The sequence below is a fragment of the Perca fluviatilis genome, chromosome 18, assembly GCF_010015445.1.
Source record: "Perca fluviatilis chromosome 18, GENO_Pfluv_1.0, whole genome shotgun sequence".
NCBI lineage: Eukaryota > Metazoa > Chordata > Actinopteri > Perciformes > Percidae > Perca > Perca fluviatilis.
Genome location: NC_053129.1, coordinates 24,419,096 through 24,443,006, shown reverse-complemented (window position 1 = coordinate 24,443,006; position 23,911 = coordinate 24,419,096). Strand labels below are relative to the sequence as shown.

General features: G+C 38.8%; 2 protein-coding genes across 3 annotated transcripts; one reads left to right on the top strand and one right to left on the bottom strand.

The window, feature by feature from the left end:
- The first annotated feature begins 399 nt into the window (after positions 1-399).
- Positions 400-7,436, top strand: slc35a1 (solute carrier family 35 member A1). Its single transcript, XM_039781807.1, has 8 exons — positions 400-614; positions 1,212-1,392; positions 2,025-2,184; positions 2,717-2,869; positions 3,032-3,098; positions 4,035-4,211; positions 4,294-4,428; positions 5,521-7,436. Exons 1-8 carry the CDS (start codon positions 605-607, stop codon positions 5,652-5,654), a joined length of 1,017 nt encoding a protein of 338 aa, XP_039637741.1. The 5' UTR covers positions 400-604; the 3' UTR covers positions 5,655-7,436.
- On the bottom strand, positions 6,684-23,747 carry rars2 (arginyl-tRNA synthetase 2, mitochondrial). 2 transcript variants are annotated; one of them, XM_039781804.1, is made up of 20 exons: positions 23,598-23,747; positions 23,327-23,400; positions 23,141-23,243; positions 22,142-22,225; positions 21,957-22,057; positions 21,799-21,854; positions 20,921-21,004; positions 20,749-20,825; positions 20,043-20,201; positions 18,139-18,245; positions 17,115-17,210; positions 16,921-16,981; positions 15,692-15,768; positions 11,644-11,768; positions 10,241-10,308; positions 10,002-10,111; positions 8,357-8,452; positions 8,155-8,229; positions 7,959-8,022; positions 6,684-6,905 (listed from the first exon to the last, which is right to left on the bottom strand). In XM_039781804.1, the coding sequence occupies exons 1-20, from the start codon at positions 23,631-23,633 to the stop codon at positions 6,819-6,821; spliced, it is 1,740 nt and encodes a 579-aa protein (XP_039637738.1). In that variant the 5' UTR covers positions 23,634-23,747; the 3' UTR covers positions 6,684-6,818. The 2 variants fall into 2 exon arrangements, with proteins under 2 accessions (XP_039637738.1, XP_039637739.1); XM_039781805.1 differs by lacking the exon at positions 23,598-23,747 and having other exon boundaries at positions 23,141-23,239.
- Positions 23,748-23,911: the final 164 nt, after the last annotated feature.

The window sequence follows — 23,911 nt, the reverse complement described above, 5'->3', positions numbered from 1 at the left end:
TGGGTTAGTATGCTCTGCTGCCCCCTAGTGGCCAGCTTCCAGAGATACACGGAAAATACCAATAGAAAATACTAGGGAGACTGCGCATTTAAAATAAAAGCATAGACCTTGTAATTGAATAGAAAAAAATGGTTACAAAAAAAAAGCATGGCGTTGTAGACTCTAGTGTTCGGTAAAGACTCTACTACAAGTTTAAGATGATGAGTGTGGCCGTTATCATTACGTTTTTACAATGTTAAATGGCCTTGACCAATAGAAACATCAGCAGGGAGTTTTTTTATACTGTTGATGTAGTTGTGTCACTTAAATAAAGTTTAAAAAAAATATAATAAATAAAAGAATATTTAGTCTAACGGAACATCGGGGCATGAAAAACAAACACACCTCTCTGTAACGTCGTCTCGCGCTGCATTCTGGGAAACAAAGCCAGTATGCTGCCAGGCAGGCAGGCAACCCGACTTACTTGATGATGTGTAGCTAGCTGTTAAGGCAACGCTCCTCAAACCGCACTGGATACTTTGGTTAACGTTAGTTTTGACGGCATGTAAAGTGAGCAGGATAATCGACTTCCTTGCCTCTTGGACAGACACAAATCAGAGCAACAATGGCCGTCGGTGAGTTTACCCAGTTTAGCATGATAGGCTAATGTTAGCCGTCGTTTTTAAGTACCGTTATAAAATGTTAGCTACATAAATAAGGCTATAAATGATATATGAACAAACCCCTCTCTAAAATCCTTCAGAATAGAGATAGGAATAAAACTGGAAAGTACGTGCTACTGAAGTAGAGATTTGCTGGCTCAAAATATGAGAACAAAACCTACAGGTGAAAAGGTTTAAAAAAAAAAAATTAAAAAAATAAATAACTTTAACAAACCACTATGAAATTTCCCCAGTTGGATACTTACATTAAGGCAATTATTTTTTGTATTACAAGTTTTCTAAAGTTGTTTAAATATACAAATGAGGCTTTAGCTAATGCTAACTTTTGGTGAATTAAAGGAGAACTCTACAGGCGCAAATAGACAAAGTGTGGTAAAATAAATACCTAAATGTGTATTTTGGATGTTTTTTTTTGTTCAGTTTGAAAGAAGACATGTTATGAAAGCAACATAGCCCAAAACCTCATACCTGAAAACATGTTTTTGCCTGTAGTGTCTCCCCTTAAGTTACCGTTGTGACTCAAAGCATTTTCACCCTGTCTCTCCTCAGAAAATGTGAGCGTGGCCTTTAAACTGTACTGTCTGACAGTGATGACACTGGTGGCAGCTACATACACAGTGTCACTGCGGTACACAAGGACCATTTCATCAGGAGATCTGTACTTCTCCACAACTGCTGTGTGCATCACTGAGGTCATTAAATTAATACTGAGTCTGGGGATGCTGACAAAGTAAGTGTTGGTCACTGTTACACCTTTCACCACAGGATATACTTGAAAAAAATACTCTGAATATGAAAAAAAAAAAGTTTTTTACAATTTGTAAGGGACCAAGTAACCTTCAGTGTATACAAGAATGATAAATAAGATCTCACAGCCTAGAGGTAGAGGGACATAAACCACATCGAAGGATAATGTGAAACACCGCAGTCCATGTGTATTTTGATATTTGTTCTCAATGAGAGAAAGTATTATTGGTAACAACAGGGATCAGGATCCTATAAGAACATAATTTGTTCTCCTAAACCTCAGACCTTAAAGGCTTTGTATTACTTGTCTGCTGACTTCAGAACAGGACATGGTTTCCTTCTGGAATCTCTTCAAGCAAACCTTATTTGTATAGCACCTTTCATGCACATTCATTCAATCAATCACCTATAAAGCTAAGCACACTCCAAAATACATTACAATAGTAATTGTAGTCCAATAATACACATGAAAAATATGTGTCCTCTGTGCCTATACACATACACATTCAAAAACAGCGATTCAATAACTGACAGTATTTTTGTCTGTTTAAGTGAATAGTCTTAAGTATTTACACTTCTTCCTCATCAGTCTGTTTTTTATGCCTCCTCTGCCAGAGAAACAGGGAGCCTCACCAGACTGAAGAACGCTTTAGTGGAACATGTCTTCTTTAGCCCAAAAGAACTGCTGAAGCTGAGCGTGCCCTCCGTAGTGTATGCAGTTCAGAATAATATGGCCTTTCTTGCCTTGAGCAACCTCGATGCAGCAGTTTATCAGGTATGAACTGAATCCTATTTTTAATATGTTCAAATGAGTGTACAATATGTACACTTAATACAGTTGCTGGGTGTGGATGTGAACCTTTTGTGTGTTTGCTGCACTCACTTACTTTGTGGCAAAAATAAATATGAGAGCTAATACTAACAAATATTTTCATTATCAATGAAACTGCTGATTGTGATGCTTCAAATGTCTTGTTTCAAACACAATGACAGTAAACAGATAAAAGCAGCAAATCTTCTGGAGAAGCCAGGAAATAGTTTTTGTCCAAAAATTCACCAGTCTATTAACATAATAGCTGCAGATAAGTTCTAATAAACACAACTGTTTAGTAGCTCTTTTACTATTTCTTATTCATTTATGGTGAAATGAGTGTACAGTAGAGTAATTTTAGCAGTCTCTATAATATCTACAGTATGTGTTAAGGTGTATCGGTGAGTTACTGAAAAGGAATGCTCAGTTCACCTTCTCTATAAAAATAGGTTTTTAAAAAAATCAATAGATTTTAGACTTGTGTTTTCCTGTGTAGGTGACCTATCAGCTGAAGATCCCGTGCACAGCCTTGTGTACAGTCCTCATGCTGAACCGCTCTCTCAGCCGGCTGCAGTGGTTCTCTGTCTTCATGCTCTGTGGGGGAGTAACACTCGTTCAATGGAAGCCTGCAGAGGCCACTAAAGTTCAGGTGGGGGTGGCATAAGTTAAAATTTAAATGTTATAACAATCCTGCTGACTCAATAATTTATAATCTCTCCTGTGACTTGTCTTATTATTACCTGTATTATTACCTTAGACTGCAGGTGGTAATTCCTGTCTGGTGGCTCATGTCATTTCTTTTTCCCCCCAGATTGAGCAAAGTCCTTTTGTTGGGTTCGTTGCCATCGCTATTGCTGTTATTTGTTCTGGATTTGCAGGTAAAGTCTGCAGAAGGTTCTGTGGAAATGACTGTTATCGATTTTCAACTTCTTGTCCAATATTGATTTAGATACCACACACACAATACAAATAATAAAGTATCTAATATCTATTTCACACTAATGACCAAGGTCGGACCAGGGTTATCTGACCCGTGTTCAACCCTTCTTTTGTCAATTCCAACCAAGCCAGTCAACATGGGTTGATCCCTGGTCATGACAATTTAGATATGATCTGCCTCACAACCTGAGAGCAATACATACAAATTTGCTCACGTGCTGGAAATGATAGGTGGGGTTAAGTTGCGCTGCGAGCTAAGAGAGATAAAAATAGAGCAAAGAGAGAGTGGAACAAGCTTTAAATGAGAGAAATAAAACAGTATTTTCTGATTGTTTCACAGCAGTTGTGTTCTAAAGCACAAATAAATAACAATCAAACACTCAACAGATGATTTTGTGGAGACAGATGCTCTTTTCTACTTAGCACTTCATTCATTTCAGATTCAGTAGTAAACAAAGACGTATACTCTAGTATCTAGTATCTAGTAGTAGTAGTAGTAGTAGTAGTAGTAGTAGTAGTAGTAGTAGGACAAGGGGAGAACATTGCTGTCGGCTTCCCAAGACCGAAAGAGAGAGACTTGCGCAAGCAGAGAGAAGCGCCGTAGTGCTGTGACGGAGAAAAGGCACAGTCAGACAAAATGTGCCCTGGAGACCTGGGAAAATTGTGTCACGACTGTGCGCCTCAATCTCCAACAATTGACATAATTTGTCCGTGCAATTTACATTGAAATCATTGACCCCTGATTGTGAAAAGGGTATAAACAAACACTGCCAAGGCATTTGTAATCATGTTTTTAACATTATTTGAGCTACCCATCGCAAAATATTTTAGTATTTACTTGCCCTAATAGTTTTGTGTCTACTTTCTAAATTGAGGTGTGTACTTTGAGAAGGTGTTGAAGAGCTCAGACACGTCTCTGTGGGTGAGAAACATCCAGATGTATCTGTCCGGTATTGTGGTCACCCTGATTGGTGTTTTCATGAATGATGGCGAGAAGGTCCTGGAGAAAGGCTTCTTCTTCGGTTATACGCCCTGGGTGTGCTTTGTAGTATGTAAGTATGACATAACCTTTTTCTATCTGAATTCACTTTTCTTCACAGTATTTTTAGCTAACACTGCTCTTTGTGCTTCCAGTCTTGGCCAGTGTGGGTGGTCTGTACACGTCGGTGGTGGTGAAGTACACAGACAACATCATGAAGGGTTTCTCTGCCGCAGCCGCCATCGTTCTTTCAACTGTGGCGTCCGTCCTCTTGTTTGGACTACAGATAAGTACGTTTGTTTCTCAAAACCACATTGAATACGTTTACATGCACATAACATTCCGTTTTTTGCCCTTATTCCGAAAAGAGACGATATTCCGACTAAGCTGTTTACATGGCTAATGAAAATGAATATTCCCGTTTACATGTAGCCGTGCAAAATACAATTTTTTTTTCGTAGTTTACCAGCGGTGGCGGACTTGTTGGACCGTGCGAACACAGCATCCCTCTTTCATTCAGCTTCTTGAAAAGGTCGCCGTAGCGATGTGTGTGCATATCTAAAAACCTGTTGATATCCAAGTCTTTGATAATGTTTTAAAAGTAGCTGTGTTCCTTCTTATCGGGTCTGCAGCCTTGCAAACTATTGGCTGGTTGGTTTGTGTACAGCAACCATAGCAACGCACAGAGCTGACCATAAGCCGTAAAACAGGCAAGAGGTCGTAAACTGGGGTAAAAACTCAGATTGAGACGCATATTCTGAATGCGCTGTATACATGTCTAAAGAATGCTTCTAAAACCTGAATAATACCGGAATACCCCATATGTCTTAATCGGAAAATGCTATATTCGGATAAAGGCCTTATTCGGAATATCCAACTGGAGTATGCCATTTACATGACCTGTATCAAATTCTGAATATTGTCATATTCGGAATAATGGTGTGCATGTAAACGTACTCACTGTTGGTATATTGATTTATTATTCAAGTTTTTGCAGTCCTTCTGGCTCATCAGGCGATGGTATGTTTGTGGCTTATGATTGTCAGTTTTATTTGTATAGCCCAATATCACAAATTTGCCTCAAGGGATTTCACAATCTGTACAGTATACAACACCCTCTATCCTAACATTGTGGCTCAAGACTTGTATGTTTGGATACATTTAATAGAAGCCTTTGTTTAAATTGAAGCAGAGCGTATCTGAATCATGCAAATGCACTCATGCTTGTCACTAAGCTTGAGAGATACCAGAATGCAGATTGTTTTAAACAAATCTTTGTAAATCAATAATAAAAATTAAAAAAACACTACCAGTGCACACTTTTTTTTTTTTTTTTTAAATTAAAAAATGTCTCATTTTGCTTTACTTTCCCTCTTGTGCAGCACTCTCGTTTGCCTCTGGAGCCCTGCTGGTGTGTGTTTCCATCTACCTGTACGGACTTCCAAAGCAGGACACATCGAAGCTGAGCCAGAAAGACGCAGACACCGAATCCAAACAGAGACTGATCACTGTGTAAGTCACCGATTTGCAGCAGAGGAGTCTGTCAGCTTCAGCCATGCTGGAGCAAAAAGCACTTTGTTACTCTTATTTCGATGCCTCCATTTGTCTGTTCTAGGGTGCGTGTAAATATCACAACTCCTTATGTATTAATATTAACAGTATTATTTGTAGTATTTGTTTTTTCAATCGGTAATTAGTCTGTTTTACACAGTGTCTTAATGTTAGTGTCTTATGTCCATATCACATAGTGTGGATTTTGAATGTGCCCAACTCACAGGAAAACATACTTGGATGAGAAATGACTGCATGTGTGATTATGTTTATAATATCATCTCGCCCGTGTCTGTCTTTTACCCCACAATGTCATGAACATTCAGTTGCCAGTTTATGTGGGTAAACATAGCCAAAACTAATGTATTCTACCTTCATAAAGGTTATAATGTTCAGTTTTTGTTGAAGCTGTTTAAGGGAGGTAAAGATTGAACTTGGTCCCGTTAAGAACAAGTCGCATAACACAGATAACATTCCCAGTTTCAGTGAACCAGTTTCACAGCCTGTCATTATCAAGATAATGACATTTGGGCCACTGCAGATGCACAATAGAAACCTTTTCGAGTGAGACATGTTTCTAGCTGTCAACAACAATCAGTATGAAAACCACGGTAATTATGAAAATAGGCATGGGCCGGTTACCGGGTTCAAGGTATTCTGCGGTTTGAAAAAGTGTGTCTAAGGTATGAGCTGTTTTTTTTATAGTTTGAGTCTTCAAGGACAGAAAGTGCAGTTTAGAAATCCCTCTCCCTGCCAGTGTGCGGTGTGTTTCAAAATAAAATACATTGTGTTCAATGGAAAAGTTTTTACCCAGACATTTAAAAAATAATACATTTATAGCTGTCATCGCAATACCTTGAAAACGTGATATTTTTGCCAAAGGTTACCATACCGTGAGAATCTTATACCAGCCCAAGCCTATATGAAAACATTGTTTCACTAAGGAATAACTTGCTTTAATCACGATCTGAGTGGAAAATACTTGAGACAATTGTAGGAAAAGCAAATGCTTCTGATGAATTTATTCTGAAAATGCAATGCTTTTTATTTACAGTACAACTTAACTAAAGCAGTATGGTACCTACAGCAGTTATAAAAACAAAACAAAAAAAAACCCGATAAATTAGTTTTACATTTTATCAACTGGTGTGATTCCGAGGATCCTCATCCCGTTGGCCAGGACTGAGCAGGCTCCACTGAACAGTTGTAACCTTGCCTGTTGACATTTAGCAAATCAGAACCTTTTTTTAAATATAGGTTTAATTATTGCAATTAACAGATTTTTCATTTGTTGTAAAGTTCATTTACAGGCAATCACTGATGTTAGCTTAAACTAAAAAAAGAATTCTGTACCTGCGTTCAGGCTTTTTTACTCATTAATGCATTAAAAGGCAGATATTTCTGTACCATGATGCGGACGTTGTGCTGAGAGGTATTCCTTTTATATTTCAGAATCTGAAAGAGTGATTATTTTCAAATTGCAAGACTAGGACATTATTAGCGATGTCTTATACCATGAAAACAAAATCTGTAACCACCTGTAAATGTTTCCAGCAAATGTATTCAGCTGCTGCTAATTAACACAACTACAAAATTAAAAGCTAGACTGTTGTCGGGTTAATGTGTTCTCTACATGCCAATGTGTGTACTGTGTGTACTGTGTATACGCGACCAAAGATGGCTTCCTTCAAAAGTCAGCACTGTCCTGTTTCTAATTGATGTAACTTGTAAATTGACTTTTCTCCCACTGGCTGGTTTTGAATCATTTGATCAGATTATTTTCTTGTAGAAATAAGTTTGTTATGCTTGTTACACAATGGTACTGTGTATAACTGTATATTAAAAGCAAGACTATGTAATGCTTGAAAGAAGAAACAACACTTTTCTTAAAATGAAAAGTTCTATTCATAAGCAATATTCATTTTTTCTTCATTTATCAGTTTAATTGACTCTGAGGTTTTGGCAATACGGCCTCGCTTGGTTTGGTGTAACTGGTAGCTTATGGTGGTTAATGTTAGCTCGATATTGTAGGGTGACTGACTCACAGTTAAAATGTCTTGCTTTAATACTACTCAGACCACCAATACAGAACTAGAGTTTTATAATAATCACAATTTGATGAATTTGATATTTTCCCAATCCAAACCTGCAACAGAACATCTTAAATTAACTGCAGATAGGATCAACCCATGTGTGTTGTTTATTTATGGTAATTGCTTTAATGTCTTGTGTGGTAAGGATTTACTGATTGTACAGTCAATCTTCCTACCTGTGCAACATCCTGCTTGCTTCCTTTGACTGGCAGCTCTCTATGTGCTGAAGCAATCAGGTGGCTGGAAGAGAGTTAATACATCAGAGTACACAGTTTAACTATAACACCTTTATGGTAACACTGACTACAATGAGCCAGTTAAACGTTGCAGCAAAAGTTTCCCAACGCCTCAAGACTAACATCCTGTTCTTACCACAGCTTCAATAAAAAGTTGACTAGGTGTTTGGGCTGCAGATCCTGGGCCGACTGGTACAATACCTCATCATAGCTGCAAAGAGCACGGAGTACAAATATTGATACAACACCGGCCAACTGGGACAACTTCGCTCATTGTCCGTTTGACGATATGCAGAACAAACAAAGTCGTGACATGTTTCAAAAAGTGGTTTGCTTACCGAAGGAGGTGCTGCAGGATGGTGATGCTCGTCTGGTCAAATAGAAGGGATGGATCAAATATAGCTGCCTTGGCGCCTTCATTTCTCCTTATTAAACTGCAGTAAGTAAGAACACCACAATAAAAGTTTAAACGAGCAACTTTATGAGCCAGCGTTTTTTTCTTGGTAGATATTTGGACAGTATTCATATCCAATACCATGCACATAGATATTGCAAACAAACACTAAACCAACATTAGAGGAGACCTAGGAACTTAAGTCAGTTGGTACAGTGTTTAAAATAAAAATGTTAGCTAACCTGATGTTATTAACTAAGTACTGGAACTTGATTACTTCTATTTTATGCCACTTTACACTTATTCTACACCACATTTGAAAGGCAAATATTGTACTTTTTACCCCACTACATTATTCTGACAGCTGTAGTTAATAGTTACTTTGCAGATTCAAATTATTCTACATGCAAAACATGATCACGTTATAAAATATGAAGCAATGTTAATTATTAAACAACCCAGCAGCATATTAAAGGACACATTTTCAGGTCTGTCTTAGTCAGGTGCACATATGAACATTGTTATGTTTTACTAGCGGTAATCATTCCTCCTGTTTCCTTCAAGTACTTAAATTTAGCTATCAACCAATTCCAACAAAGTTCTGCTTAAATGATAATGCATTATTAATAATAATCCAATAAAATAATACTCTAAAAGGGGTCATTAGTATTTTGATACAAAAGTACATTTTACTGATACGCTACCTCCAACAAAACATTACCTTTAATAAAAAAATAGTCAATTGATTAGGTGATCAAAGGAGAATGAAATCAACAATACAAAAGTAATTTATGAAGTAAAAACACCAAATGTGAGGATGTGCTTTTCTAGGTTTTAAATCATTGTGAACTGGACATCTGGGTCGGACAAAACAAGACATTTGAAAAAGTCACCCTGGGCTCTGGGAAAGTTTGGTGGACTATTTTATGACTTTTAAAGTCTATAGATCACGTGTCAAACTCAACGTGGGCCAAATCCGGCCCCTCGCAAGTTTTGATCCACCCAGCATATCAATTTAGGTTCACAATAGATTTTGGCCCACCTAGTTGTGAGCAGAAACCAGAAAGACGGGAAACTCTTTTCAAACTGTAATTAGTTCAAAGCAGAATTTGGCAGATTTGGCGACTTTGAGACTCAGGAATTCCCACAGAAGCAGAGTGTTATCATATTTAGGCTGTGAAACAGGTTGCTCTAAAACATGTAATCATTGTTTTGCTTGATTTGCAAAACATAGGATGGCTAAGGAACTTTTTTTAGGGCTTTATGTCGACATAACTGTAAGTGAGAAAGCTATACGAGACATGCAATAATACAGTCAAATATGTTAGACTTCGATTGAATAAAAGCATGTCAATAAACTCTATATGTCTGGCCCCTGATGTGATTCTTACTTCCAAGTGTGGCCCTTAGTGAAGTTGAGTTTGACACCCCTTCTATAGATTAATCATAAAAACAATTATTTGTTGCAAACCTACCATAACAGAATTACACTACAAAGATTCACATAACTACATTTCCAAAATCAACGAGGGACTACATAACTACTAGAATTCGTGAAATAGAGTTTTGTTATTTTCAGCAATACAGACCTGCGGAGTCGAGCATGTGTGTACTGGAGGAAAACTCCTGTGTCTCCCTGAGCCTGCAGCATCCTGTCCCAGTCAAACGTATAGTCCGACAGCAGGGGACCTTTGAAGTCCTGAAACAGTCAACAGAAAACTAGAATCTCTCTCATCACACTGTGCAGACAAATCAGGAAAAGAAACAGTTGATTGTTTTGACTGAATACTAGCGTGTAGATGGAAGGTTTACAACTGTAACAATTCACCTGCACTATCAGGGCACTGATTCCAACTTTCTCTGCTGTGTCCTCTGCGTTGTCCATTTCCTTTGTTGCTGTGGAAAGACCGAGTCCGACCATTTTCTTAGTATTTGCCATTTTAAAGTTTTTCTTTCACACGTTTGCTTCCATTGCTATGACAACCACAGTAGTTTGGACTTGTCCATCAAGATCATGGCTGAAGAAATTTATAATGTAACATTACCAAAATGATCCCGATATAATGTAAAAATTAATTATTGTAAATTATACTGTAGTTGAGACAACTGGGAGAATCCACATTGAGCTGGAGGGGTTGTGTTAATTAAGACAGCGTGTCCCCAATTCCATACTACATACTCATTGAATACAGTATGTACTATACACTTATCTTTAAGTGTACTGTTTTTGCAGTTAGCATAAAAGAAATCAACATTAGTGTATACATACAGTAGTATACAAACCGGTTTATGTACGTTTTTAGGATACCACTGCCAATTAAACTTCACCAGGAGACAGCAAAATATTTTTTTACAAAATATAAATGCTGTATGCCATCCACAATACCTTTTAAATTCTTTCAGCTGTGAGCAGCTCCTTCATTTAATTTGTTCATTGCACTGTGGGAGAACATTCTCAATCAACAGCATGCTCAAAAAGTTTTTTGTTGGTATGCCTAATAACCAGTTTTGCACCTTTTCCAGTAACTGCACTAGACTTCCTAGTACTACTGTAAGAAATGGTGTTCTGGAAGAACAATGCCCTGTTGCATCAGGCAATCAGATAATCTCACTTGATGCTGTAAAGCAAACCCTGCGACTGAGACACTGTAAAATGCTGTGGAGAATAGTATAGTCTGCCAGTGCTTAGAGATATTGCTTTATCCTGTGAGATAATTATACAAATGTGTCAAAGTTACAATGGTGATTTTTATTGATGGTAAAATTACTCATGCACCACCTATAAAGCACAGGTCCATATATAATAAAAAAAATCCTATTTGAGAAGCGCTTTGTAACTATGCGTTTTAAAAAGTGCTATACAAATATTTATGCTGCACAGTATTAATTGCTAGGGGTGCACCGATCCGATTAAGATCGATATCAGTCCCAAATATTGACAAAATAGCTGGATCGGGGATCGGAAAAATTAACAGATCCACGGGCCGATCCAGATTTGTTAGTTTTTTTTCCTCGGTCGCAGGTGTGTCGCATGCTGGAAGAGTTGAGTGTACAAATAAATAAAAATTCAATACAAAGTCTGGTGCCTTTAGTCTCTTCCACATGGTAGAAGGAATCTCGGTGCATCCCTCATATATGGGGAATATGAGGACACATGCAAATATACTTTTGGCACAGAGTCAAGCATGTTCTGTGGTGCCATATCGCTGCCTAACGTGTGACAGGCTTTACTTTTTGACTGGCTCATGTTGTGGAGCATCCTGGCCCGAGCTTCGTCCAGCACGTCCTCCAGAAACACCACCTCGCCGCTCCGGGTCTTCATGCCCCGCACCAGGCCGAAAGGTACATGCTTACACCTGCAACCGGTGGTGGAATACACATTTATATATTAAGTAAAAGCAGTTCCACACTCTGAAAATACTCTGTTACAAGTAGAAGTGTTGTATTAAACTTTTAGAACTATTATCAGCAAAAGGAAAGGTAGTCATTGTTAGGGCATAACCACAACCCTGAGAAAACCTGATGCTATCATTACTCGTCTAGGGGCTTCCAGGGCTTGGCTGCCCGTGCATATATCAATCTCTACAGATTAGTGTTCCGCTGCCAGGCTAAAAGGTAAGGTGAACAGGCCTGACGCCTCGCTGCCCTGGCGCTGCTCCGATCCATCACCCGGTTAGCCCACACTCTGATACTGGTTAGTGCTCCATTGACAGTTCGTTTAAAGATGCGGACAATCATTTTAACACAACTTAATGGAGGAAAACGGGAATCTAGCACGTCCTCCGTTGCTGCACTCAGAAAACATTTCAATATATACCAAATTCATCGTACTAGTACAGTGCCCGTTGAAAATGTGCCTGTTTGGAACGGGCCGATTGCTTGGCCTATGGTATTGCTGCTTGTAGAATACTTCAAAACCAAATTGTACCCCAAAATGACTTACAGGAGGACCCCAAACCACTTAATATGAAACTCCACTGTACAGCCTACTGCTGACTTACAGTGTAGGCTACGTCTTCATCAGAGGAAGACATTGTACTTCTATATTTACCTGACAGAACGTTGCAGATTCAGAATTTAATCACAAAATATCACAATGAAAATGTGGAGTAATCAGACAGTTGTCTCATGGCAGGCCGCTACCCACCTGGCCCGTTAGAGCTAATCAGCACCTATCTTCGTTAATCATTTGTGTGTGTGGGGGAGAGAGAGAGAGAGAGAGAGAGAGAGAGAGAGAGAGGTGTTGTCTTGTGTCGTATGATCATTAACGAATTTTGGTGTTCATTTCCATACAGACTTAGTGGCTTGACAGTTAACGATGAAGTAGGGGATTTGGATTTGGCGGGGGTATTTTGGCAACGGTAATGTTATTAGTGTTAGCAGTAGACTTAATTAACCAGACTCAGGGTGAGTGTGATGAAAACTGCTATGTCTGCCCGGTTCAGCTCTGAGATTATCTCACATTGCCCAGCACTGTGAAGGAATAATCTCCGAGATTAGGTTATGTTCTGCCTCTGTTTAGAAGTGTTGAATGTAGGCTACAGCTCACAGCAACACTGTCTGCCTCTTGTTTGATATTTAGTGTTTGCAAATGGTTTTGTATTGAGTTTACCCTTAGCGAAATAATACACACTGAAAAGCCAGCATTATGTAGCGCCTTTTCCCCCCCCAACCTTATTCCACACAACAGTCGCGATGTTCTTTTCAGCTATCCGCTCATGCTCCAGGAAAGTGAAGAGAAGTTAGTTTGGTATAACCGGCAATCATGTAATGTTGGATGTAATGTAAGCAGGAAAAACTGTACTGGAGTCATCATGTTCCACCCTAATGGAGGAACATGATTAGCCTATCTAATCACCATCAGTTTGACAAGTGTGGTCTATTTAAAGGGGTGATAGAATGATTATATAGGGTATTTTACACTGTTCCTTAAGGTCTCCTAATGGGGTATGTAACATTGGTTGGGCTGAAAATTGCCCGAATGATATTTTATTAGGCCCTTAACTACCCTGTGAATATGGCTCTATTTGGAACAAGAGCTTTTCTTCCAAATATGGTATGCTCATGAATATTCAGAATGAGCTACGCGCTGATTGGTTTGAGCAAACTACATAGAAACACATGGGAGACTCGGCAGCAGGCCTCATATTTCAGACACTGCAAAGTTATACATTGTTTATCGGGCTATTTCGTTATTAAATTCACTTCTGATACTTTTTTAAGCGAGAAATCAACTATATAAAGCTCAAATATGGGCCGTTTTACGAAAATTGATGGTTAATTGCAAATTTGGTAAGACTGTGTGTCGGAGTTCAGCGCGGCCCGGTGCTGCCTCGCCCAGCCGCCCGGTGCCTGCTTCTCGCCGGCCTGCCTTCCTTCACAGACCCCGGCCTGCTATGAGGTACTTGGAGCTCGGTCACGGCTGGCAGCCCACAGCAGGGACTACCAACACCGCTGCCCTGACAGAGATCCAGGGCCTTCAACTCCCCTCTTCCTGCTAGCTAAATGGCCCGTTGTGTGAGAGTGAGAGCGCCGTCAGCGAGCTTGTTACACCAGCAATCTGTTACCACATGTTACACACATGCCACGCCACTTATACAAAATCTAATTAAAGGTCTTATAAAGCTAACAACGGTGTCCGATTTCAATTTAATGAATATTTGTGAAAACTAGGTGTTTGTTAGCTGCGACTGTCCCTTAGATCCTAGCTATGTGTAGCTACAAACCACGGATAGTTAGCTTCCTTTTCGCCTTAATTCGATTATATTTAGAGTTTGAATTTCGTCACGCCACTTACACAACATCTAAATATATGTCTTATAAACCTAACAACGGTGTCCGATTTCAATTTAATGAATATTTGTGAAAACTAGGTGTTTCGTTAGCTGCGACTGTCCCTTCAATCCTAGCTATGTGTAGCTACAACCACGGATAGTTAGCTTCCTTTTCGCCTTAATTCGATTATATTTAGAGTTTGAATTTCGTCACGCCACTTACACAACATCTAAATATATGTCTTATAAACTTAACAACGGTGTCCGATTTCAATTTAATGAATGTTTGTGAAAACTAGGTGTTTCGTTAGCTGCGACTGTCCCTTCAATCTTAGCTATGTGTAGCTACAAACCACGGATAGTTAGCTTCCTTTTCGCCTTAATTTGAGTATATTTACAGTTTGAATTTCGTCACGCCACTTACACAACATCTCCCTAAAGGTTTTATAAAGCTAACAACGGTGTCCGATTTCAAGATAATGAATATTTGTGAATTCCAGAGGAATTCTAAGAGGAGGCTAGCTAGCTCTCATTGATAGAGCTACATCCAGCCGCAGGCTCTATCAATGAGACTCGCGGACAAGCGGCGTTTATTTCCCCAATAGTTTGTTTAAATAACTCAACACATTATAATTACACACATTAAAAGATTAACTGGAACCTGTGGTAACAGATTGCTGGCGTAACAAGCTCGCTGACCGTGCTCTCACTCACACACACCGGGCATTTAGCTAGCAGGAAGAGGGGAGCTGCAAGCCCTGGAGCTCTGTCAGAGCACCAGCGTTTAGTAGTCCATTATCCAAAAACCGGTGACTTTGCGCGGGTATGGAGTGCTGTGGGCTGCCAGTCGTGACGGAGCTCCAAGTACCTCAGAGCAGGCCGGGGTGTGTGAAGGAAGGCAGGTCGGGCGGCGACGCAGCAACACAGGCAGCACCGGCAGCTGAATTCCGACACACATTTGGACAAAATTTGCAATTAGCCATCCATTTTCGTAAAGTGGCCCATATTTGAGCCTTACATAGTTGATTTCTCGCATAAAAAAGTTTCAGAAGTGAATTTTGTAATGGAATAGCAGAGATATGCGCGACCTAGATTCTGAAGACTACCTGATCTCAGGTCAGTTGTGTAGCCTATGTAAATGTTGGGGCGTGACCGTTCTCTTAATACACCCATGGGCTGACAAAGGTTCCGGTTTTTGGGAGGTTGACGTCAACTTCCAGCTTTGTTGGGATTCGCCCGTTTTCAGCGGCAGTTTCAAAATATGAAATTTTCATAGTAAAGGGGTGTCAGTGGGACTTTGAGCTTCTATGTATGTCCTATTTACCCACCGAACTGTCGTTATTCAACTATGACAGGGTAAAATCGGTTTTGCATTCTATCACCCCTTTAACATATTAGTGCACGTGTCGGACTGTGATTATTAATATTGAAGAAGGCCTGAGGGACGAAACGTCATCACTTATTTCGTACTTTCATGTGTTGTGTTCAGGTGTTTTGCGTTCTACCTGTCAGCCCAAGAATGTCCCATAGCAAGCAGGATGTGGAACAACTGGTGGAAGTGATTTGCCTGACTTTTATCTGTCTTAAAAAGAAGAACAAACACAGAAGAAGAAAAATTATATATATGTAGCAATAAAAAGGAGTGGGTAGAGTGTGACAGGAAACAAGATCTAAATTCAACAGTTGTAGCAGTGGCACAAACATAATCTAAACTCGAATTAACTGGCTCTGCATTTTGCTTGGCAAGTTTTGCATATTTGTTTTTGCTGTACCTAAAGAAGATCAAAAATGACATTTGGGGGGGGGGGAAAGGCAGCACTTCAGTGGTAATTAAAAAGAATGGCACCTCATTTTGGCTAAATTTACGTACAAATGGCCAACTACCTTACTTTTTTTGGCATGAAGCCTTTATCAGAGCAATGGATACCCCATTTGGTAATCAAAACGTCATTTAAATAAATGAGTAGAGCTGCAATTAACAATTATTTATCTATCCATCCATTTGCCAATTATTTGATTAATCGTTTCATTTATAAGAGGACCATAAAAAAACATCACAATTTTCTAAAGCCGAAGGTGACATCTTTATATGTATAGTTTTTTCCAACAAACAGCACAAAACCCAAACATATTCAGTTTACTAAGACCAAAGTAAAAAAAAAAAAAAAAAAAAGCAGCAAAATATCATACTTTAGAGCCTGAAACTTGGGAATGTTTGCGATTTTTGATTTAAAAATGACTAATTATGAATGAATTATCGAAATAGTTGTCAACTGACTAATAAGTTCAGCTCTTTATGAGAGTGCAAAAAACTATAACATTGAAGATAATTAAAGCTTCACCCTATATTATGTATTCTCACTTACATATGACTGCAATGCAATGTGCTATTTCCATGTCTTTCACTACTGTAGTTTATAAAAGTAATTGTGTGCACATCCCACCTTCTGGCAGGTGCAGGACAAATGAAAGTACTTAAAATGAAAAAAATGTAATGTCCGCAACACTGCTTAAACTCCCATATTTAATACAAATGCAATGTTTCGACCCTACTGTATTAAATATGAGAGTTTAAGCAGTGTTGCGGACATTACATTTTTTCATTTTTCACTACTAGCCCATGTTGTAGATAAATGTGTCTTATGTGAAGTTACACACACACACACCCCCCGCACCCCCCTACATTTCCTTAAAAAAGGAAATGTAGTGAGCTCGAGTGCACTACTTTCCTTACCACATAAATCATCTCATCAAAATGGTACTTTGCTTTTCGGTCAATCGCTGCAGCAACATCTCTGAAATGCAGTAAATAGAAAATAAGCCATTATTGCAACTTCTGCTTTCAAAATTATTCAAATTATTCATCTAATACCTAAGCTTTTTTTTTGTTGTTGCAGATTTTAATTGACCTTTTCTACGAGCACTGACCTGGTGATGTAGAGAGTTGTGCCGTCACTGCGGAGCACAGTGCAGACGCTGCTCATGTCTCCAGCAGGGGAGAGATCCACTACACCGGTTCCTTTCCTGTAAATACAAGTGCATGTAAGCTCAGGGTTGGCTGTCATTAGTTTAATAATGCATCAATGTTAACTGCAGGGAAAGAGCATTCAATCACTTCTTTTTACATGTGAAAAGTTATACCAAAAAAAGAAAGAAATCACAGCCACTAGATAATAAAAATGACTGAAATCTGTCACCATATTGTCTTGAAGAGATACTACTGATATTAAAGTAGTAATTTAAGTAGTGATAACTTAAGGGGGCAAAAACTTCTGTTAGCAAGTTCTTTGACTATTTCTCCATATTCTTTAGAAATGGAAGAGCATTACCACTAGACATATGTACATCACTCTGCACTTATTGTCTCAGTACCTGTACTGCAATGACAATGAAATGGAATCTAATCTAATGACATGTACTGATTAGTAACAGTGCCAAAATCAACTTGTCAGTGCTCTCTGGTGGACAAACTCTAAACTACCTCAAACATTTGTTATTTCTGTACTACAACACACACGCCATGGGAAAATGGAAAGGATATATCTGATAAGCTAAAATCAGCTTCCAACACAAAATATAAGATGTGGTGAGTAAGTAACACAAATTCCATAATCAAAAAGGTTCAGCGACAAAAAAAATCTTATATTACCTATCAAAATAAATAAATACATAGATGGTCTGCAAATACTTTCAACACCATACAAATAATAAATCAATGACAGCCAACTAAACAGTCCATTTGGTCCAATTATGTGATCAGTCAGACTTTAGTGGCCACCCAGTAAATAAACCAACTGGGAGCAGGAAGCTGACCCACTGGCCTCCTAACACATTTTTACGTACATGGTTTTTCCTACATAGGAGGAATTTTTTGAATTTTTGGCTGACACACTCTGAATTAGAGTGGGTAATGACAGCTACTGATTAAAGGCCATCACATACGGTCACATACTCAGAGGTTTTCAACAGGCCTTGGCTCTGCAGCTGCTGCACCACCTCCTGGGCTTGATCTTGGTGAAAAGACTCTCCGGAGTAAATATCAAAGTGGACCCCTAACCGCTGAAAAGATTTGAAATGAATGTCATTAAATGTAATTTGACATTAAAACAGATTCAATTACAGTGCCTTGCGAAAGTATTCGGCCCCCTTGAACGTTTCGACCTTTTGCCACATTTCAGGCCTCAAACATAAAGATATAAAAATGTAATTTTTTGTGAAGAATCAACAACAAGTGGGTCCCAATTATGAAGTGGAACGAAATTCATTGGCTATTTCAAACTTTTTTAACAAATAAAAAACTGAAAAAGTGGGCGTGCAAAATTATTCAGCCCCTTTACTTTCAGTGCAGCAAACTCTCTCCAGAAGTTCAGTGAGGATCTCTGAATGATCCAATGTTGACCTAAATGACTAATGATGATAAATAGAATCCAGCTGTGTGTAATCAAGTCTCCGTATAAATGCACCTGCTCTGTGATAGTGTCAGAGGTCCGTGTAAAGCGCAGAGAGCATCATGAAGAACAAGGAACACACCAGGCAGGTCCGAGATACTGTTGTGGAGAAGTTTAAAGCCGGATTTGGATACAAAAAGATTTCCCAAGCTTTAAACATCCCAAGGAGCACTGTGCAAGCGATAATATTGAAATGGAAGGAGTATCAGACCACTACTAATCTACGAAGACCCGGCCGTCCCTCTAAACTTTCAGCTCATACATGGAGAAGACTGATCAGAGATGCAGCCAAGAGGCCCATGATCACTCTGGATGAACTGCAGAGATCTACAGCTGAGGTGGGAGACTCTGTCCATAGGACAACAATCAGTCGTATACTGCACAAATCTGGCCTTTATGGAAGAGTGGCAAGAAGAAAGCCATTTCTTAAAGATATCCATAAAAAGTGTTGTTTAAAGTTTGCCAAAAGCCACCTGGGAGACACACCAAACATGTGGAAGAAGGTGCTGTGGTCAGATGAAACCAAAATCGAACTTTTTGGCAACAATGCAAAACGTTATGTTTGGCGTAAAAGCAACACAGCTCATCACCCTGAACACACCATCCCCACTGTCAAACATGGTGGTGGCAGCATCATGGTTTGGGCCTGCTTTTCTTCAGCAGGGACAGGGAAGATGGTTAAAATTGATGGGAAGATGGATGGAGCCAAATACAGGACCATTCTGGAAGAAAACCTGATGGAGTCTGCAAAAGACCTGAGACTGGGATGGAGCTTTGTCTTCCAACAAGACAATGATCCAAAACATAAAGCAAAATCTACAATGGAATGGTTCACAAATAAACATATCCAGGTGTTAGAATGGCCAAGTCAAAGTCCAGACCTGAATCCAATCGAGAATCTGTGGAAAGAACTGAAAACTGCTGTTCACAAACGCTCTCCATCCAACCTCACTGAGCTCGAGCTGTTTTGCAAGGAGGAATGGGCAAAAATGTCAGTCTCTCGATGTGCAAAACTGATAGAGACATACCCCAAGCGACTTACAGCTGTAATCGCGCGCAAAGGTGGCGCTACAAAGTATTAACTTAAGGGGGCTGAATAATTTTGCACGCCCAATATTTCAGTTTTTTATTTGTTTAAAAGGTTTGAAATATCCAATAAATTTCGTTCCACTTCATGATTGTGTCCCACTTGTTGTTGATTTTTCACAAAAAATTACAGTTTTATATCTTTATGTTTGAGGCCTGAAATGTGGCAAAAGGTCGAAAAGTTCAAGGGGGCCGAATACTTTCGCAAGGCACTGTATATTCATGCTACTGATATTTTCTTTAGTTTATATTTCAGAGTTTAGGTTTTTTCGACCATTGGTGTCAGTTGGTCATGCGTGTTATTCAGTCCTGCTGGTTGAACCTTGTAAATGTGTTGATACTCGTCCACTGTGATCTCTCTGAACTGTTGCCATAACGACACAGCCTCGCTCTCATGCTGCTCCAGCTGTCTAAAGAAGTCTCTGGCAGCCTGCTTAATATCCTCATTGTGCTCTGCTTCCTTGTTCACTTGAACATAAACCTGCAAGACAAAAACAATTACTGCCAAAATAAAAACGCCATAGTAATGTTGAAGAACACACTTCTTAATAGGGAATCACCAGAGGCCCTATGATACGATATTATCACACTACTTATGTCACGATACAATATTATTGCGACTTTAAACATATTGCGATGTTCTGCGATATATTGCAATTTACCTTTTTGCAAACTTCAAATTGTCTCTAAAACTTTGTCAACGTCTGTTTTATCATTCTAGTACCAACACATTAAGTTGTCATGTGCAATTTATGTAATAAAAAGATCGATACTTGGGGTCTCTGTATCGATACAGTACTGCCACGGAAAATATCGAGATACTATGCTGTATCTGATACTATGTCCCCACCCCTACTTCTTAACAGCATATAAGCCACGTAACAAAAACTCACAACTCAAAAATCACTAATGAATCTGTTGGCGGCATGTCGGCTAACGGTTTAAGCAGGCGATTAACATAATGCGATAGTCAGAGAATTATAAAGATTAGTGTGGCTATCTGTCTTTATCGAACTATGCAGACTAACCTCAAACAAATGCTGTAAGGGATTCTGTTTCAGTTTGTCCTGACATCCAAACTGACCAAACCCAGCTCCCAACAAACCTGAAATTAGAGAAGGAAAACTAGTTTTGTCAAAAGAATTCACTCAAAGAGACACTTTTATGTGACCAGAGGACACCTGACACCTGTTTACTCACCAAACTGCATACCCCAGTCACCGAGGTAATTCATGCGAATGACATTGTTTCCAAGGGACTGCTTTAAGTTAGCAATGAAGTTACCTGGAGATGGGGATTATATTTGTTATTGCAGTTGACTGACTGTACTATGATTTTAAAATGCAAGTTTACATTAGGGCTGCACAATTAATCACAATTTTATCAAAGACAAAACTATTTGTTAAAGGCAAAATATGTGTAAAAATACCAAAATAAATTAAGTATTGTGGTGCTGCAGAGATGTCCTGGCCCACACATCATATACAACAGACTCAAGAAAAAAACTCATTGTTCTATACAGATCCTCGGAAAAAAAATCCCACCACAATCATTTAAATATACTTTTCAATGAAAATGAAAATAATGATGCAAAAATGATAATTTTCTCCAATATCATGAATCATATCGCAATTACAATAACAAAAAGTAATTGAAATTAGACATTTACCTCATATTGTTCAGCCCTAGTTTACAGTATAGCCCCCAAAAAAAACAGGATTTCTGAGACAAATACTTTTACTTATTTGAGGTTTAAAAAATCTGATAATGATATATTGGACAATATATACAAATAAACAGTTTAATAAATTTCCTTTTTTTTAACCATTATGAAGATACTGGGCAGAACATTTTACAGTTCAAAAATAAACTGCTCTCTGGAGGACAAACTACAAAATTAAACACATATTTGGCATTTCTGTACTTCGATTTCTTGTCATTTATCGGTTGACATATACGCCAATACTAATATTTCTGCAATGAGCTAATACCTGCTGATATTTAGTTCAATGTTCAACTCACATGCATATTAATCAATATAACTATTTTGGCTTCAGTTCCTGAATAAATTAACTCACCAATAATTGTCGATCTTAAGTGTCCAGCGTGGAATTTTTTGGCAATATTTGGAGAGCTGCAAGATCAAAACACATTAATTCTGTCTGATGACAATCTATAATGGGGAAGACATTGCATGTTGTGTTAAAGATGTTATACAAACACTTTACAAACATACCTATATTCAACTAGTGTTGTTCCTCTCTTGAGAGTATTGAAAAGTTCACTAGTTAACCCAAATTTCACATCCTCCTCTTTTCCAAATGGCTCCAACATTTTCTAAAACAGATGTAGTAGGTAACAGATTATCACAGTAGAAATGGTCAAGATTGTTCACCGAAGTGGAAAAGAAAACAGACAAACCTGGACAAGAAGCTTGCGATTCACTTTAAAGTTGATCACTCCACATCCAGCAGATATGTCCTCCACCACACTGTCCTGCTTCAACTAAAAAAATACAAAGTAGATTTCAAGGAATCTAAAAGTCTGTCTTATTGAATTCAGGATTATATTAAGCACAATAGACTTAGAGAGCATCTTAAAAAAATGAAGTCATTTTATATTACACATTTCATATAATATTAGCCATTCTTAACTAAGGAGCACTAAGGAAGCACTAAGGAAGGTGCCCACATTGGCACCTAAGGCACATAAGGCTATTCCAGCAACTAGAGCATAAAAAAGGCAGCTTCACCAGATTTAGATTTGACCCTAAATAAAGCAAGAACGCTAAACAGTACACACAGTTAATAGGCCAAATGACCCGAGAGGTCTGACTGGCTCATAGCTTGGAAATATCTAACATAAATGACAGAGAACCTTAAAGCCAATAATTTGAGGACATACAGTATGTCCAGAAATATTCTTGGTTTTCTTAGCTTATGTTAAAAGTGTGGCTGCAGCTTTCTGACTGATCTGCAAGTACCCCACCATCTTCTGTGGAATAACAGAAGGAAGGCCACCACACAAGACTATTTTATAAGTTATAAAAGCATGTACAAGTCTGTTTTTGTGGAGTATACTCTTATTTTTCTTATATTTTAAAAAGGTTATAAGCTGATCTTTGAACCCTGTTGATAGGTTCGTGCAAACCAAGGTTGTGCATCCAAAAGGATACAGAGACTTCTAACATCTTTAGCTTTCTTGACAAAAATGTATTTAATGAAAAATTAGACTTAAATTTGTCGTTCCTTTGCCTTGGCAACAAAGAACATCAGCTCTTTGTGTCTTCATCCACTGTTGTGCATATCCCCAATACTTGTATGTATTATGAACATGCAATCTATTTGTGAGCTTACAACAGCATGGTGACAAAACAAGTTGTAGCATTTTACCCCTTGCTTCCTCCAAGATGAATCTTACCCGAGTGGCCAGGTCTTCTGTCTGCAGCTGAATGTCACCACTGGATGGTAAAATCCCACTGATCCGTAATGTGCTGATTGACAGTTTGAAGTCAGCAGTCTGCCTGAAGAGTACAAGTTCAGGGAGCTTTAACAGACAGACACATATAGAGCATCTGACTGAAAGAGAGGAGTAAACACACTTAACTGTTTCTTAAAAACTGGAACTGCTGACAGAGCTGGTATGAAGGCATCCTCAGACTGCTGCAGAGTCCGACCCAGCTACACATCAAAACACACAAAGAGGTAGAAGATTTCAATAAACAGGATGAGATAAGCTATTAGAGTATTGGCTAACAGTTATGAGGAAGAATAGACAGTCCTGCCTCCCTCTTGTTTTTACTTGCTCCAGGGTCAAGGCATGCTGCAAGTTAGCATTAGCATACAGACTTGTCCTTTGTGACTTTCAGGTTCGTTACCTTTTCTGCAATTCTACTTCGGAAGAAACAAGCCATGTTTCGCGAACGTGCAAACACAATGTAATAATAAACTTTTTGCAAAATTAGCGACAATCAAATGCTGTATGATCCATTCTACTGTACTTCCGCCGTAGCCACGCAACGTCCTTTTAGCTTGTCCAATCACAGGCTTCGTTTGCTAACGACGTCTGCAAGTAGAAAAGGTTCGCTCGATTCCAGTCTACGTTGCTCCCGACAGATTCATTCTTAAGTGTTTAACTAACTTAACTGCTTCATGAGTACTGTTGGGTGTGATTTGAGCCAACTTGATGACG